Consider the following 15,583-nt stretch of genomic DNA (forward strand, 5'->3'; position numbering starts at 1 on the left):
ACAGACACAACTCAAGCCCTGCTTGCGTACCGTTCTAAAAATAGCAGTGTGGATGTTGCTGCTCGGGCGGGAACACGGGCTCTCAAGCGTAGGAGGTCAGGGGGGCTTGAGAGCCCGAGCTGCAGCATCCATGCTGCTATTTTTAGTGTGCCAGCTCGAGCAACACTCATTTCCAGCTGCAGCGCCAGTATAGACATACCCTGTGTCATGAAATGGCCCCTCGACACTGCTGTTGTAATATAAAGGGGCTGCAAAAGAGAGCTCACATTCTCCATGCAGAATAGTCCCCCCAGTAGGGGCAGGTAGAGAGCCGTGCAGCTTTCCCTGTCCCGGCCCCTGGCTGCAGGGCGTGACTGGGAATAGCAGGACGGGGTGTGGTCAGGGTGTGCTAGCTGAGAATTTTTCAATGTTTTCAATCAAAAAAAAAAAAAAAAAAGCCAATTCGTCGAAAGGGATACTTTTCTTGGGAGAGGGTCGACGCTGATGAATTTTCCATTTTGGAAAATTGTTAGAAGCCGTGGAAACATTGCATTTTGACGCTTTTGAAAGGAAACGTTCTGTTTTGGGTTCAAAATGGCCTTTGGTTTAGAAACAGAAGTTTCTTTATAGTAAAAAGAAATGTAAAAGGTCCGAATCAAAATGAAGCCTTTCAAAATGACAGGAATGAAATATTTTGACAGGTCTGAAAAACAACAACAGATTTTCACTTCACAGAATTTTGGTTTGAGGGGGTGGGGGAGAGTGGGAAACATTTTTGAAACCTTGAAAATGTTTCTGGGATGGGAAAACCATTTCCTGACTGGCTCTAGGGCTGTGCTCCAGAATTGTGCCTCTCAGGCAGTCATGCAAAACCCGTGTAGCTGAGAGCTGCTCTAGGGGCTGGGTACAGAAGTAGGGAGGCACAAAGGTGGCTTAAAAGGTACCAGTTTCCCACTCTTTTCCATGTCCCACATTGGATAAAAAGAATGCACCATCTGGCCTAGCGTCCTTAAAATGCAAAAAATCTCCTCGTAAGTAGGGTTATTAGATAGCAACTGTGAAAAAACGGGACAGGGGGTCGGGGGTAATAGGCACCTATATAAGCAAAAGTCCCAAAAAACAGGACTGTCCCTTTAAAAATGGGATGGATGGTCACCCTACTTGTAAGTCAAGCTGCTCCATTCCTGAATATTCATTTTCTATACACAGAATGTGTTGTGGTGTCCTCAGAGCAGTGAAATAGACAAAAGCTGCTGAAAAGGATCATAAGTCAGAGGTCCTAATGTGCTGTTGTGTTTTTAAGGCTGTCAAGATTCTGTGGCTTATTTTAGAGTCTCAAAAGGTCAGTCTATTGTAGTAATGCTGGGAGAGGCTGCTATTGACAAAAAAGACTGGACGCGAAGCAGGTGGAAACTATTGACATAATGGAAGGAGAGAGTCCTTTCAGAAAGACTGGACCGCAGGGCATTCCACACGCCATTAAAACCATTAAATGAAAACAGCAGGGAGGGGAAAAAAATTGTTGGAAATAATCATCCTGATTTTATCGTGTTATAGACAAACAGAAAAGTATCGTCATGCTGAGTGTTGGGTCTCACTTCACTTGGCCAATGATACCTCGGTTACTAGGATTAATATCTGGTGTTGAAGATGGCCAATCATCCTATCTGATGTCCATAAAAAGAGGGATTTGATTTTTGAATGGAAAGGACAGTGGCTACTGAGGAAAGTTCTTCTGCTAATCATTGTGGGGTCAGGATTGCTCCCCCTACCAATGCAAAGGATTAATGCACACATGGGAACAGACTTAATCCTGCATTGGCAGGGGGATAGAGATGATGACACCCTATGATAGCGGGGTGCTCTCTTTCCCATGTCTGTGGATGCAGAATTTAAAAATACATCACCTTTAGGTTCTTGTTTTCCATGTTGCAAAAAGTCCTAATGGAAACCCTGTGAACTAAGATCAGTGCAGAGATTCTACTGTAACACAATAGGCAGCAATCTAAGCAAGAAATGGCAGCTCTCTCACTTGTGATGAAACCTGGAAAATCAGTGAAGAGTGAAGGACTGGGTTGGCTCAGTGTAAAAAATGAGCTGGCTTTTGCAGACTCTTTGCTGAATATGGAAAAGAATTCACTCAATGAGGGGACTGGTTGGCAGTGGAGAGCTGCAGGAGCTTGCTCATACTTTGGGTTTGCAGCAGGCAAAAGCAGGCACGAGGATTTAGTAGTTCTCTTCATTCCCCGGGAGGAATAGAGAGCATTCATTACCTGTACAAGCTGGCAGGCTGCACAATGGAAAGCTGGCACTACAGCTGGCAGGGAGTCAAACTCGTATTCCTTCCAGTTGTAATTTTGCTGACGCAGAGAGAGCTAACCGGAGGAGTTGTCTCACATCTAAAATTTTAAAAGCCAGCCCTGGTTCTCCTCTCCGTTAGACGTGGGTAACTCCATTGACTTCAATGGAGGTACTACTGATTTACACAGGTGTAAGTGAGAGGAGAATCTGGCCCTGTGTTGAGGGCCTTAATGCCATTAGGATGTCCGTTCAGCACCCAGTTCTGAAGATCAGCAGCACCAGAATCAGGAGATGAAAATTCTATTTTGGTGTGTTCCATCCTGGCAGTTAGGGAATGGACGCGAACACGGGAGCTTGAGAACATGGGAAGGTAAACCAAAAAAACAATGCCATCCCCTGCCCCACTCCCCCCCCCCCCCCCAAAAGAAAACCCAACCAAAACAAACCACTCCACTGCACAAGCAATTCTGAGCGAAATGAGACAGAAAGAGAATGAACCTCACATGACAGAGGTTAATCGCGTCGCTTAATCACTACTGGAAAGTGCTCTGATACTCTGGTAATGAGGGCAGTCCAATCACTGATGTAGAATAGCCTTAGCGGCAGGTAATAGTTCAGAACTCTGAACTTGTGGAACAAAGCCAATGGGCTTTCTTCTCCTGTAGATACTGGACCCTGGTGCTGTTTACCACACTCACTAACATCACCCCAATTCTAATTTGTGTTCGTGCTCCCAGACGACAAAACCTCAGTGTGTAGCATGTTCTTAGTACAGGAGCTCAGATTGTGTGTGGCCTCTGCATAGTAATAGAGCAGCAGAGGGATAAAGCAAGAACTTTCCATCCTTGCTTTAATGCCAGCTTCCCTCGCAGTGGGAACAAAACAAGCATTTTTATAGGCAAACCAAATGGAAGGTGGGGCTTGTGACTAAGGTGCTGGACTGGGACCAGGAGACCCAGGATTCAATTCCCAGCACTGCGGCAGGCTTTCTTGGCCAAGTCACTGTCTTCCTGTGCCTTGGTTCCCACATCTGTACAATGGGGCTATTAATACTCCCTTTCTTACTTAACATTTAGTGCCTAAAGGTCACAGCCACCATTGTAGTAGGTGCTATATGAACAGATAGTAAATGACAATCCCTGCCCCCAGGAGTCGATATATCTTTGTCTGTCTTGCCTACACTGTAAACTCTTTGGGACAGGGACTTTCTCTCGCTGCGGGTATGTCTACACTGAAATCCCTTGATAAGAGCTCACTTGGGCACTGGTGGAGCAGTGAAGCTGTGGCAGTGTGGGTGGGGCTAGCAACCCATGTAATTACCCAGGGATGGAGGTAGGCTTGTACAGCTCGTGCTGAAGCCCAAGATGCTGTGGCTTCACTCCAGGTCAAAGCTAGTTCGGGTATGTCTGTCCGACATCCTGTGATTGCAGTGTAGACATACCCCGATGTGTCTGTGCAATGCCTGGCACAATGGGGTCCCAAGCTCATTTGGGGTCTATAATTGCTATCATAATACAGATATAACCTTGGGTGTGCATATTGATATGGGCATCTATATGAGACAGTAGGGCTTTGCGCTGAATCAGGAACAGTTAATATTTTCCGGTACAGTCGTGATTTGTAACCACTGAGGACAGCTGCTAGTGTTCTGTTTTGCTGGGGCATCTAGGGGCTACTTAATATAGATAAGAAACAGATGATTCTTCTCGAACTTTTTGTTGCTTGAAAATGGTGTGAATTCAGTGCTGCAGAATAGCGCTGGCTTGGGAGACCTGGGGACAATGTGTTTACACTGCAATAAAAGACCTGTGGCTGGTCTGGATCAGCTGTCTGGGCCTTGGGCTGTGGGGCTATAAAACTGCAGCGTAGATGTTTGAGCTCAGACTGGGGTTGGTCCTGCTTTGAGCCGGGGGTTGGACTAGATGAACCTCCGGAGGTCTCTTCCAACCCCAATCTTCTATGATTCTGTGGTGTCTGGACTCTGAGACACCATGACGGGGAAGGGTCCCGGAGCCTGGGATCCAACCCAAAGTCACTGCAATTGTCTCGTCCTGCAGCTGGAGCCCTGCAAGCTAGAGTCAGCTGCTCCAGACCAAACGCAGCGGTGTTGCAGGTCTTTTCGAGCAGCGTAGATGTACCCCATGTCTTCTTTTTATCCAGACAACAGGTAGCAGAAGTGCAAACTGCTGATGTGCCTGTAACCGTAAGTAGCTAGATTTCTAAGGCTGCCAACACAAGGACCAATTCGTGCCGCTCGCAGCAGTGTAGCTGTTGCTACTTGTCTGTGCTGGGAAGCAGCTTGAGAGAGACAGGGCCAGTTGCAGGGGTCCTGGGCAATGGATATTTTGGCATCTTCCTTGCAAAAGCATGAGGAAAAAGAAGGCTCAGCAGTGCATGCATAATAAACTCTGTCCTGCCAGCCTGAGTGTTAGATCTCTCAGGAGCACCAGTAAACAGAGTACAAATATACATGACTAACCTTAGAGGTAGGTGAGCGCTCTCCTATTTTCTCTATTCCTTTCCCTCACCTTCTCCTCCCCGCCACTTCTCTCTGATCTATTCTCTCTTCTTCCAGTTTCTTTTTAACTCCCTCCTTATTTTGTTCTGTCTCTGTTCTTTTTTCCCCATCCACCTCCGTCTTCCTTTGGATCTGCTGTGTTCATGGCATACAAAACAGAGGAGATAGATAAAAAATACTTCTGTTGGAAGCTTGCAGTGTAACACTACTTTATTTCTTATAATTCAGAGTGATGTTTGCAGTGGTGTTGTAGCTGTGTCAGTCCCAGGATATGAGAGAGATGAGCTCTGTGGAGCTTGAAAGCTTGTCTCTTTCTCCAACAGAAACTAGTCCACTAAAAGATATCACCTCACCCATCTTGTCTCAATATAGAACGATTACACACAACCACCCAGAACAGAGAGAAACGAAGCAGGCTGCTCCTTAAAACAGAGAGGCAAAACTTACCCCACCCTACTGTAGGCTGCCTGTCTTCTGAATGCATTCTGATCACAGGCTTCCCTCCAGAGCCTCTGCCTGCAAGCAGGACCAGGAAGAAACCTTGAGAATTGTTTTCCTTCTCTTGAGTCTGAGTCTAGGCCCACTGTGGCCATGCAGTGGGTTTTTTAATTGCAGTGTAGATGTAGCCTAAATGGGAGCTGAGCTCGTGAAAGTCTGGCCCAAAGGAGACAGCAGGAAAAGCAGCTACCAAGAGGGTGTAAGAAGATGGGAGTTAAAGTAGGGCATTTCCTACTTCGACATCCACCTTCTTCTGGCCCCTTGTTGTAGCAGCTCCCCACCCTAAAGTGGCCTAATCCACCTCTCATTTTACACCTTACCTCTGAATATATATTTACTTACTGTAAGTTCTTTGGGGGAGGGACCACCTTTTTGTTCTGTGTTTGTACAGCGCCTCGCACAGTGGGGTCCTGGTCCATGACTGGGATTCCTAGCTACTACCACAGTACATATAATATTTATATTCAGAATCCATACTGGATTTTTTCTCTGATTTTTTTTTTTTTTAATGATTCTTTCCTAAGTGAAATTTCCTTGTGAAGGGGTGAGGTAGCAAAGACCGTTCCTTGACATCCATCATTTTAAATGTCCCGTACACTCTGTGTTTCACTTCCTCCTTCCATAACCCCCCCCCCCCCTGTAAAATCGGGGAAATTACACTGATGCACCTCTGTAAAGTGCTTTGAGATCTACCCATGAAATAGTCTACATGGCTGGTGCTGGTGTTCTCAGTCAACGGTTTATTCTCCAAACGTATAACTGACGTAGAACCCAGAGTAGCAATTGACCTAACAACAACAACAACAAAAGCTTCAAAGATGTGTAGACTTTTGCTTCAGGGGCCAATGCCATGTAGATTTCAAAAGCAAATTTTTCTTATTGGAAAGAAAAGGCTTTACAACAGAAGCATGGATGCTAGTGAATTTTCACAGTAAGGAAAATATCTCAATACACTTAACCCACCTCAAACCAGTAATTACAATGTAGCATTGCTAGGCAGGCACATTATTGACTGTAGAGTATGCAGGCAAGTGCAACAGCAATATGCACTAGAATAGTAGCTTCTGGTATAAAACAGACATCAGCCTTTCCTCCCTGCACATGATGAATGTCTGTGCTGATGTGGCAAGCTGGTCATTCCCCGTTGTTTCAGAACAGCCTCACGGGCATTCAGAATTAGTCTGCTTTCATCCAGGTGGCAATGAGGAATAACTTCACTGAAGTCAATGAGGCAACATCTGTACAGCTGGTCAGGAATTTTCAGCCAAAACCTTCTTTTTGTTTGAAAATGCTGATTCATCAAAACTGAAGCAGTGCACGGGAAAGGATCGCTGCTGAGGAATCTCCCGTTTCAAAACATTTGTGAATTGTATTTCCCAAACGGTTGGAAAAGAGGCCAAAACAGGACTTGCCAACCATTTTGGAAACACATTTTCTGTTCAAAAAGGCTTTTTTTTGTGCACGTAAAATTTTAGTTAGATTTGGTATTAATTAAATCATGAAGTATTATTCTTGTTAGAAAAAAAGATCAAGACAAAATATTTCAACAGTTCCTGAATTTTAGATTTTTTTGATTCATGAAAATTTTGGAGATTTTGACTTTTTGGGATGGGAAAAAAATTTTGAAATCTCCAAAAACACTCCTGGGCTGGAGAAACCGTTTCCTTCCCAGCTCCTCACACAGATCTGACACCAGTATATGAGCAGCAGCAGCAGCAGCAGGCTCCGTGGGATGCAACATTGTTTTGTCAGCTCAGGCAGCTGATAGCAGCGTGGACTCTTGAGCAAAGTCCGTGAAAGAGGCCCTCTGTACAGAGCATGCTGTCTAACCCCCATCCCCATGTCTGAGAGTCAGGCGAGAGCAGACAGTTCCTAAAACTAGGTTTCCATGGTTCATGCATTTCCAGCTTCTAATTTACGGGGGTGCGTGTCTGATCCTGTAAGGTGCAAAGCACCTTCAACACCTACTGGAGACAAGGGGGCTGATGGTTCAACCCCAATTAACCTGATTTGTTTGGGGTTGGATGGAACCATCAGCTCAAGAGGGAAGATGAATAAAATAGCAATAATTAAAAAAGGAACATTCTACCACTCTCTCTCTCCATCCCTTTGGAAAACTGGCAGCCTTTTATCCTCTGAAACTCATCCATACCTGGTCCCATATTCCATAGGTTGCATTTGAGATGGAGACTTGGGCAGCTGGAAATTGAGTGAAATATAGAAACCAATGACGAAAGAGAACACTGGAAATATTAAAGCACTCAGTGTGGCTTGTTTTCATTAAAGTGGATACTGCTCCCTAATGCAAAGTTATTTTGATCCATGAAGCACAGTGTGTACTTGAAGTCAGCAGCAATCATGCTGACTGTCCATTGGGCAGTATCTCCTTATGGGTGGTCACCATGGGGTAGGTAATGACCGCCACTGAAAGCACTGACTCCAGCTTTGCGGATGGCACCTGCTCACAGAGTCTCAGTTCCAGGTTCTCTGCACTCAGGTGGCTGTGCAAGCTTCTGCCCTCCTTCCTGATGCCACAGTTCGAGGGTCCCATTTTGGCCCTTTCCAGCTGCTGGCTCTCCTGCTTGTCGGCTGGCTCGGGGCTCCGCAAACTGCAGAAGAGAATAGCCACGAAGCTCTTCTTGAAGTTCTCATTCATAAAAGTGTAGACCACGGGGTTATTGAAAGAGTTAAAGAACCCGACGGCCTGGACGATGGCAAAGATTATCTTTACGGTGACGTCATCGTAGCTTTCCTCCAGGTTATCTGGGGAGCAAGGGAATGGATTAGAAAGAACCAACCAGAGGGTCTTACCTATTAGACCCACATCTTTGTTGCTACACTATGTGATCCCTTGCCTTATCATTCACCAACCTCCTCTCCGGTCCTTCAACATGCTCCCACTGCAACTAGGTTGAAGCTCACCCCTGAGCATGAGGCCTATGCCGCTCTTACAGACAGGACTTAAGTGGTTGCAAAGGCCTCTTCACTGGGGTGAATTTCACCTGCAGTGAGGCAACCTGCTCTGCAGCACCTGCGATCTGGAGTAGCCATTCGACCTCTCTCCAGTTCATCCCTTTTCAAATCTTACCCCCCTGTGACTACCTCTCTCCCCAATTCATAGAATCATAGCAGATTAGGGCTGGAATAGACCTCAGGAGGTCATCTAGTCCAACCCCCTGCTCAAGGCAGGACCAATCCCCAACTAAATCATCCCAGCCAGGGCTTTGTCAAGATGGGCCTTAAAAACCTCTAAGGATGGAGATTCCACCACCTCCCTATAGAACCCATTCCAGTACTTCACCACCCTCCTAGTGAAAGAGGTTTTTCCTAATATCCAACCTAGATCTCCCCCACTGCAACTTGAGACCATTGCTTCTTGTTCTGCCATCTGCCACCACTGAGAACAGCCGAGCTCCATCCTCTTTGGAACCCCCTTTCAGGTAGTTGAAGGCTGCTATCAAATCCCCCCTCACTCTTCTCTTCTGCAGACTAAACAATCCCAGTTCCCTCAGCCTCTCCTCATAAGTCATGTGCCCCAGCTCCCTAATCATTTTCATTGCCCTGTGCTTGACTCTCTCCAATTTGTCCACATCTCTTCTGTAGTGGGGGGGACCAAAACTGGACACAGTACTCCAGGTGTGGCCTTACCAGTGCCGAATAGAGGGGAATAATCACTTCCCTCGATCTGCTGGCAATGCTCCTACTAATGCAGCCCAATATGCCGTTAGCCTTCTAGGCAACAAGGGCACACTGCTGACTCATATCCAGCTTCTCATCCACTGTAATCCCCAGGTCCTTCTCTGCAGAACTGCTGCTTAGCCAGTCAGTCCCCAGCCTGTAGCGGTGCATGGGATTCTTCTGTCCCAAGTGCAGGACTCTGCACTTGTCCTTGTTGAACCTCATCCGATTTCTTTTGGCCCAATCCTCCAATTTGTCTAGGTCACTCTGGACCCTATCCTTACCCTCCAGCATATCTACCTCTCCCCTCAGCTTAGTGTCATCCATGAACTTGCTGAGGGTGCAATCCATCCCATCCTCCAGATCATTAATGAAGAAGTTGAACAAAAACAGCCCCAGGACCAACCCTTGGGGCACTCCGCTTCATACTGGCTGCCAACTAGACATCGAGCCATTGATCACTACCCAACGATCTAGCCAACTTTCTATCCACCTTATAGTCCATTCATCTAATCCATACTTCTTTAATTTGCTGGCAAGAATACTGTCACGAATCCTCTTCCTTTCCCCCATTGCTGCTCTTATTTATGCCTGCAGCTGTGCTATAATTTCAGCATTTTGATTCGAGCTAGTTGGTAAATATCTTCCCTGCACCAGTGGAATTTTTTTTTAAATAGTTCTTTGTCAACATTCTTCACAGAAAATTGACAGGTTTTTTTTTTTTTTTTTGGTGACCAATTGAAAACTGAAATATTTCAGCCCCGAATTTGAAATGTCACCGTGGTGCCTCCTGGGAGTTGTAGTTCAGGTGGCTCATGATCCCCTTCTCCTCTAGAGGCTGGTCTACATCGCCCATGATGCACCATGGTCTCCTCTTGGTGAGGGGAGGTGAGGAACCATGGGAAATGAAATCGAGTGGGAGCGCGTGGCTCACGGAGGAAAATGCGAGCAGGGGGCACTGGAGTTGGGCTTTGGGAGAGCATTCTGTTTTCTGATAAAAAGTTGCAATTTGCCATGGGGGAGCAGACACTTTTCATGAAACAACTTTGTTTAGTCAGAAACCCACCTGTCTGCTGAAAACTAGGTTTGTTGCCAAACTTTTGGCCAGCCCTAACTTTCATGTAGTTTTTAGGTGAGGTGGTGTACAAAACGAGGACTAGAGCCCTTACAAGTATGTGTTGTCCCATTGACACGGTCTGAGCTTCTCATTTGAGTAAAGGTTTACAGGATCAGGCCCTATGTTTGTACCGTGCTGAGGTGAGGAATGCTGGTATTTGGAGAGAACTGGGAAACTGACCATAGGCCCAGCCAAATACATTGAGGGCTAAATTGGGGAAATGTTGCTGTTTTCCCCCCCCCCTTGATCACAACACTACTTGCATCACCACTGGAGTTTCCAGGGAGTGTTTATGGCAGGGCTGTTAAGAGCTGGCCTATGCCCTACTGAAGTCCCACTGAATCCCTCAAAATAGGACCGTGCTGCCTGTCTGCATAGTGTTAATTTCACCCCAAATCATCTCCACAACACCCCACGTACAATGGGAAAATGGTATCACAATATTACAGCTGGAGAAAATGAGGCAGAGAAGTTGCAGAACTCGACTAGGGCTATGCAGTGAATCGGTGGCAGAGCTAGTATTAGGCTGCAGGAGACTCCCTAGCTTCCATCTCTAAGTTCAAGCCACTTTTTCAAGTAACTTTAATAGCACAGCATGCATGGGTATTGTTACAAAACCACCCATCGCTGCCTTGCCACCACAGACTGACTAATGTGCCTGAATACATTTTTTTACATATGGAGATAGGCTGCATTTATGAACTGGAATGGCTTTTGTGTAACAGAGGCTGTCAGTTGACATTCTGATCATTCATGTGTGGAGTGAGACCTTGTTGAGTTGGCAGGATTTTGAGGAGCCGTCTACGCTCACATTGCACTAATCAGTGAATTATATACTGTACTGCGGCAAGGATGTCTCTTTTGCCGGCTATTTGAGAATCTTCTCTTTTATAATCAACATCCCCAAGGGGATGGAAGGAGAACTCAGCTGGGCATGCAGGAAGACAAATTTTGCAAATACTAGGCCACTTCCTCCTCTCATGGCATAGCTGCATTGTCTTCAATGAAGATACACTGATTTACACCATCTGGCTTGTTGTCCTGTGATTTACTGCTTTCAATTACTTGTAAACCTGGGCCAGATTCAGATCTCATTCTCGTCAGCACAAAGCCAGAATAATGCCACTGATTGCAGGGGTGTGGGGGGAGGAAATTACTTTGGATTTAGGATGGTGGATCTGAGAGCAGAAATGATTCATCATATTCATTCATCTGCTGCATTCATTTCTTATGTTGAATTCTGCTGAGAAGCTAGAGTGTGTGGGTGTAATTGGTGTATTTAGTCCTTAGCCATAGCGTTGTTGTTGTTGTTTTTTCAAGAGATCAAAAAAGCCACTCTGGCTGGAGACCTCCCCTATAAAATAATTGGAGTTGGACCCAAGCTGTAAAATTTGGATCTGGTTTGATCTTGGCTTCAGTGTATGGGTCCTGCCCATTATAGAAACTGAAACATTTGCAAATGGATTTAGATTTCAGCCTGCCCAAAGAGTGTAAGAATACCTGGAATTAGGTTTTTGGTTCAAGCTCATGTCTAAATACAAGGAATAATGCAGGCAACTCCAAAACAGTGGATGCTCTTGGCTGTCCTCAAGGTCATATGCCAGGCAAAAACAAATGGATCAGGCATTCTACCCAATTTAGATAATAGTGTTTCCCCCCTGGCCCAAGCTGTTAGCTAAAGTTCAGGACTTTGCAGGATTGTTTCCATTAGGATGAGAAATTGCTACTGCAAGTCAGGTCTACTTTTGGTGTCGTCTTGTTTATTTACAAAAAATGTGCACAGTCTATCTCCCTGGACACATTAGAAACAAACAACAGGAGACAGTTTTCTTGCTCAGAAATTCCCAAATCTGCCAACTTCATGAGTTCTCTGCCCAAGAAGCTCTGTCTCTCTGCTTCCTCTCAGAGCCACATTCACAACCCCATCCCCAGGCTTTCTGCTCCAACACACAGAGTCTGCTGCCCATATCCTAGCCATGTATTTGCAGCCAGGGAAACCCCACAGTCTACACAACTTAGCACTAACCTGGCATGCAGCCTAGAGCCTTGGGCAGTAGCCTCCCAGCTGTCATTACTCAATAAAGGGACTTGATTTCTCCTTCTCTTGAGCCTAAAGGGATTTTATTCCAGAATAATTACCGCTCTTTGGAAATGCAGTAATTACACTGGAATAAAGTGAGTCCAGAATACAATGTCCTTATAGGGAGTTATTCAGGAATAGTTTTTGCAGAATAGTTTCCTTGTGTACACTAGCCCTTAGCTATCATCTCCAATGCCTGCAATACTGCAGTCAGTTCTGGACAATGCGATATCAGAAAGATATGGACAAACAGACAAGAGTTCAGAGAAGACCATTAATGAAAAAAATCAAGGGGCTTAAGTAATGCAGTTTTGATGAATGAGTAGAAGAGCTAAGTATATATTGGTGCTAATAGACTATTCTGGAATTGCCGTGGAGCTACTCTCTCAAGGGAGGTTTCAGAGTAGCAGCCGTGTTGGTCTGTATTCACAAAAAGAAAAGGTGTACTTGTGGCACCTTAGAGACTAACACATTTATTTGAGCATAAGCTTTCATGAGCTACAGCTCACTTCATCAGATGCATCTTTTTCCACTGAATGCATCTGAATGCACTGAATGTAGCTCACGAAAGCTTATGCTCAAATAAATGTGTTAGTCTCTAAGGTGCCACAAGTCTTCCTTTTCTTTTTCTCTCACGGGAATGTCTCTTGTTTTATTTTTATTGGTCATTTCAGGAATTTTAGGATCTCTCTCTCACTCACACACACACACACAGAGAGAGAGAGAGAGAGAGTCTTTTATCAGTTCAATTTATATCTACTCACTGTATTCAAACAACATGTGGACAACGTGAAAAGGTGCCCAGCACGCAGCGAAGAACAGCACTACAATAACCATCATCATCACAGCTCGTTTCTTCTTCCTGGAGGAAGCCATTTGAGACAGAGAGCGAGAGCTGACAAGCAGACATTTATAGCAGGAGGCAAGCAGAAATTCAGCACCTGATCATTTGTACTGAGAGAAATAGGCTAGTTGCATTCAGATGGTAGGAGAGTGAAAAGCATTCACTGTAAAGCATTCACATTCCTGATAAAAGGACACAAGGATGGTCAATGAAATTGAAAGGTGGCAAATACCACCCCCCCCCCCATCCCTCCCCACACCAATCTGATTAAAGGAAACACTTTTTTCTACACAATGCAAAATTAACCAGTGGAACTCATTGCCAAAAGGCCTCTGAAGCAGCTAATACCGGCCCCTGTCAGAGTCAGAATTCTGAAGTAGATTGACCACTGGTCTACTCCTAGTATGGGAATTCTTCTGACTGCATCACAACCACTTTATGACCGTTATACCAGCTGAGTTAACATTTTTTCATTTGCCAGGAAATTGCTATATTTTCTAGAGGGGTAGGATAATGCCCGAAAGGTTTGCAGCTTTGCTTCCAGTTGGATAAGCACCCAGAAAGCTCAGGGGCCCAATTCTGCTCTCACTGACTCTGATGTAAATCTGGAGGTATCCACGGAAGTGAATGGAGTTACACTGATGCAAAACGAGTGTCGGAGGAGAATCGGGACAATGTGTTTATTTGGGCTGTAACAGGATTGCAGAATCCAAGAGGCTTCCCCGGTTCTGGGTATTTCCTTCTTGGGACACTCCAAATTTCCTCCCTCCCTCTGACAGCTCTTTGCTTCTCCCTGTGTTTCTTCAGGGTTAGCTGAATAGGCCTCTATGGTGCATCAGTGCCCACGACTATATGCTCTCCATTTGATTGTGCTGCTTTCCTGCCTCTCCCTTTGAGCATCACTCTGTAGGTCTCCTGGGAAAAGGGTGGGAGTGGGAATCTGACCTCCTGAAAGAATTTCACATGTGGTACAAATGGCAGCCAAAATTCTGGGGAACGTTCTTTGGGCTGAGCTTCCTAACAGCCATGGGAGTTAAGTGGCAGGCCTATGCAATGGAGAGAGAAACTGAACCATAAAGCACCCAGCACAACAGGGTCCTGGCCCAGGACTGGGGCTTCTACATACTACAGGAATGAAAGGTCTGATTCCGCACTTACTGGAGTCAATGGAAAAGTTCTCATTGACTTCAGTGTGTGTTGGAACAGCCCTATAGGACTTGCCTAAGGTTCTACAGTAAGTCAGTGGCAGAACAATTAATAGAACCCAGGAGTCCAGACGACCAGTCCTCTCTTCTAACCACTTGCCATCATTGCCTACTAGTTCTCGCACGCATGCTTAAGCTGTGATGCTTCTCCTCTGGTCTAGGGCTGCCAAGTCTCCAGGATTGTCCTATAGTCTCCAGGTTTTAAGGATTCCTCTTTAATTAAAGATAATGCCATGTGATGAAACCTCCAGGAATTCATCCAGCCGAAGGTGGCAACCCTATCTCTGTGCCATTTAAAGCCAGTCAAACAGGCTACCCACCTTGTTATTTTAGCCATTTCGTGGCGACTCAGGGTGTTCAGTACTGAAGAATCTCCAATCCGTTTCTTGATCCACAGCTCGTATCCTATCCGGGAGTAGAGCATCAGCATGGCCGTGAGTGGCACCAGAAACAAGGCCACCAGGATAAAGATTGCGTAAGCACGGCGCAGCTCAATGCTATGCCAGGACTCCAGACAGCAGACATGATGAATATTATAGAGAAAGTCATATTTCACCTAAGAGTGGGGGGTGGGAGGGGCGTGGAGTGGAGAAAGATACAAGGTCAGAGACTTACAAGAGATGATCAGTGCATCAGAGAGGGAGCGGCAGAGAAAATAAATATCAGTATGAACAAGAATGACACAACACTGACAATAAATAAGAAAAGGGGAAACGAATCAAATCTAAAAGCAACAAAAAGCCAAGATGGGAGGAATGTCAGAGACTCTGTGTAGTCCACTAAGGACTTTGCTATTGCTAGTGATTTTACGTCGAAAATGTTCAGATACCATGGTGATGGGCAGCGGTATAAAACTTTCTCCATACCAGTCATAATTTTATAGACCTTTATAATCTCCCCCTCTCTTTTCTGAACTGAACAGCCCCAATCTTTTTAGTCTCTCCTCGTATGGAAGCCATTCCATGCCCTTGAGCATCTTTGTTGCCCTTTTTTGAACCTTGTCCATTTGTTCCAATGGTTAATCCCATGCACTGTTAAAAATATGTGCCTTATTTCTAATTTGAATTGGTCTGCCTTTGCCTTTCAGACATTGATTCGTGTTCTATCTATGCCATTCTCCACTAGATTAAAGAGCCCTATAGTGTCGGTATTTATACTCTGTAATCAAGTCAACTCTTAAGCTTGTTCATAAACTGAACAGACGGAGCTCCTTAAGTCTCTTGCCGGAAAGTATATTTTTTCCAGCCCTTGAATCATTTTCAGGGCCAAGTGATTTGCTCAAAGTCACAAGAAGAATCAGGAAATAGACCCAGGAACCTTGCCTTCCCTGTCTCCCCTGCTCTAGATGTCACATTCCCTGCAT

General features: G+C 45.4%; 1 protein-coding gene across 1 annotated transcript in view; it reads right to left on the minus strand.

Annotated features, from left to right (window-relative positions):
* Nucleotides 1–5,160: 5,160 nt before the first annotated feature.
* LOC102947610 (pyroglutamylated RF-amide peptide receptor) overlaps nt 5,161–15,583 on the minus strand; it is an 85,132-nt gene continuing 74,709 nt past the window's right edge. Inside the window, exons 4-6 of the mRNA XM_007065488.3 lie at nt 14,541–14,776; nt 12,936–13,033; nt 5,161–8,059 (exon numbers count right to left, since the gene is read on the minus strand). Of these exons, the coding sequence (XP_007065550.1) occupies nt 7,653–8,059; nt 12,936–13,033; nt 14,541–14,776 (741 nt within the window). The 3' untranslated portion in view covers nt 5,161–7,652. The remainder of the gene's footprint in view (nt 8,060–12,935; nt 13,034–14,540; nt 14,777–15,583) is intronic.

This window comes from Chelonia mydas, chromosome 26 (assembly GCF_015237465.2).
Source record: "Chelonia mydas isolate rCheMyd1 chromosome 26, rCheMyd1.pri.v2, whole genome shotgun sequence".
Lineage (NCBI taxonomy): Eukaryota > Metazoa > Chordata > Testudines > Cheloniidae > Chelonia > Chelonia mydas.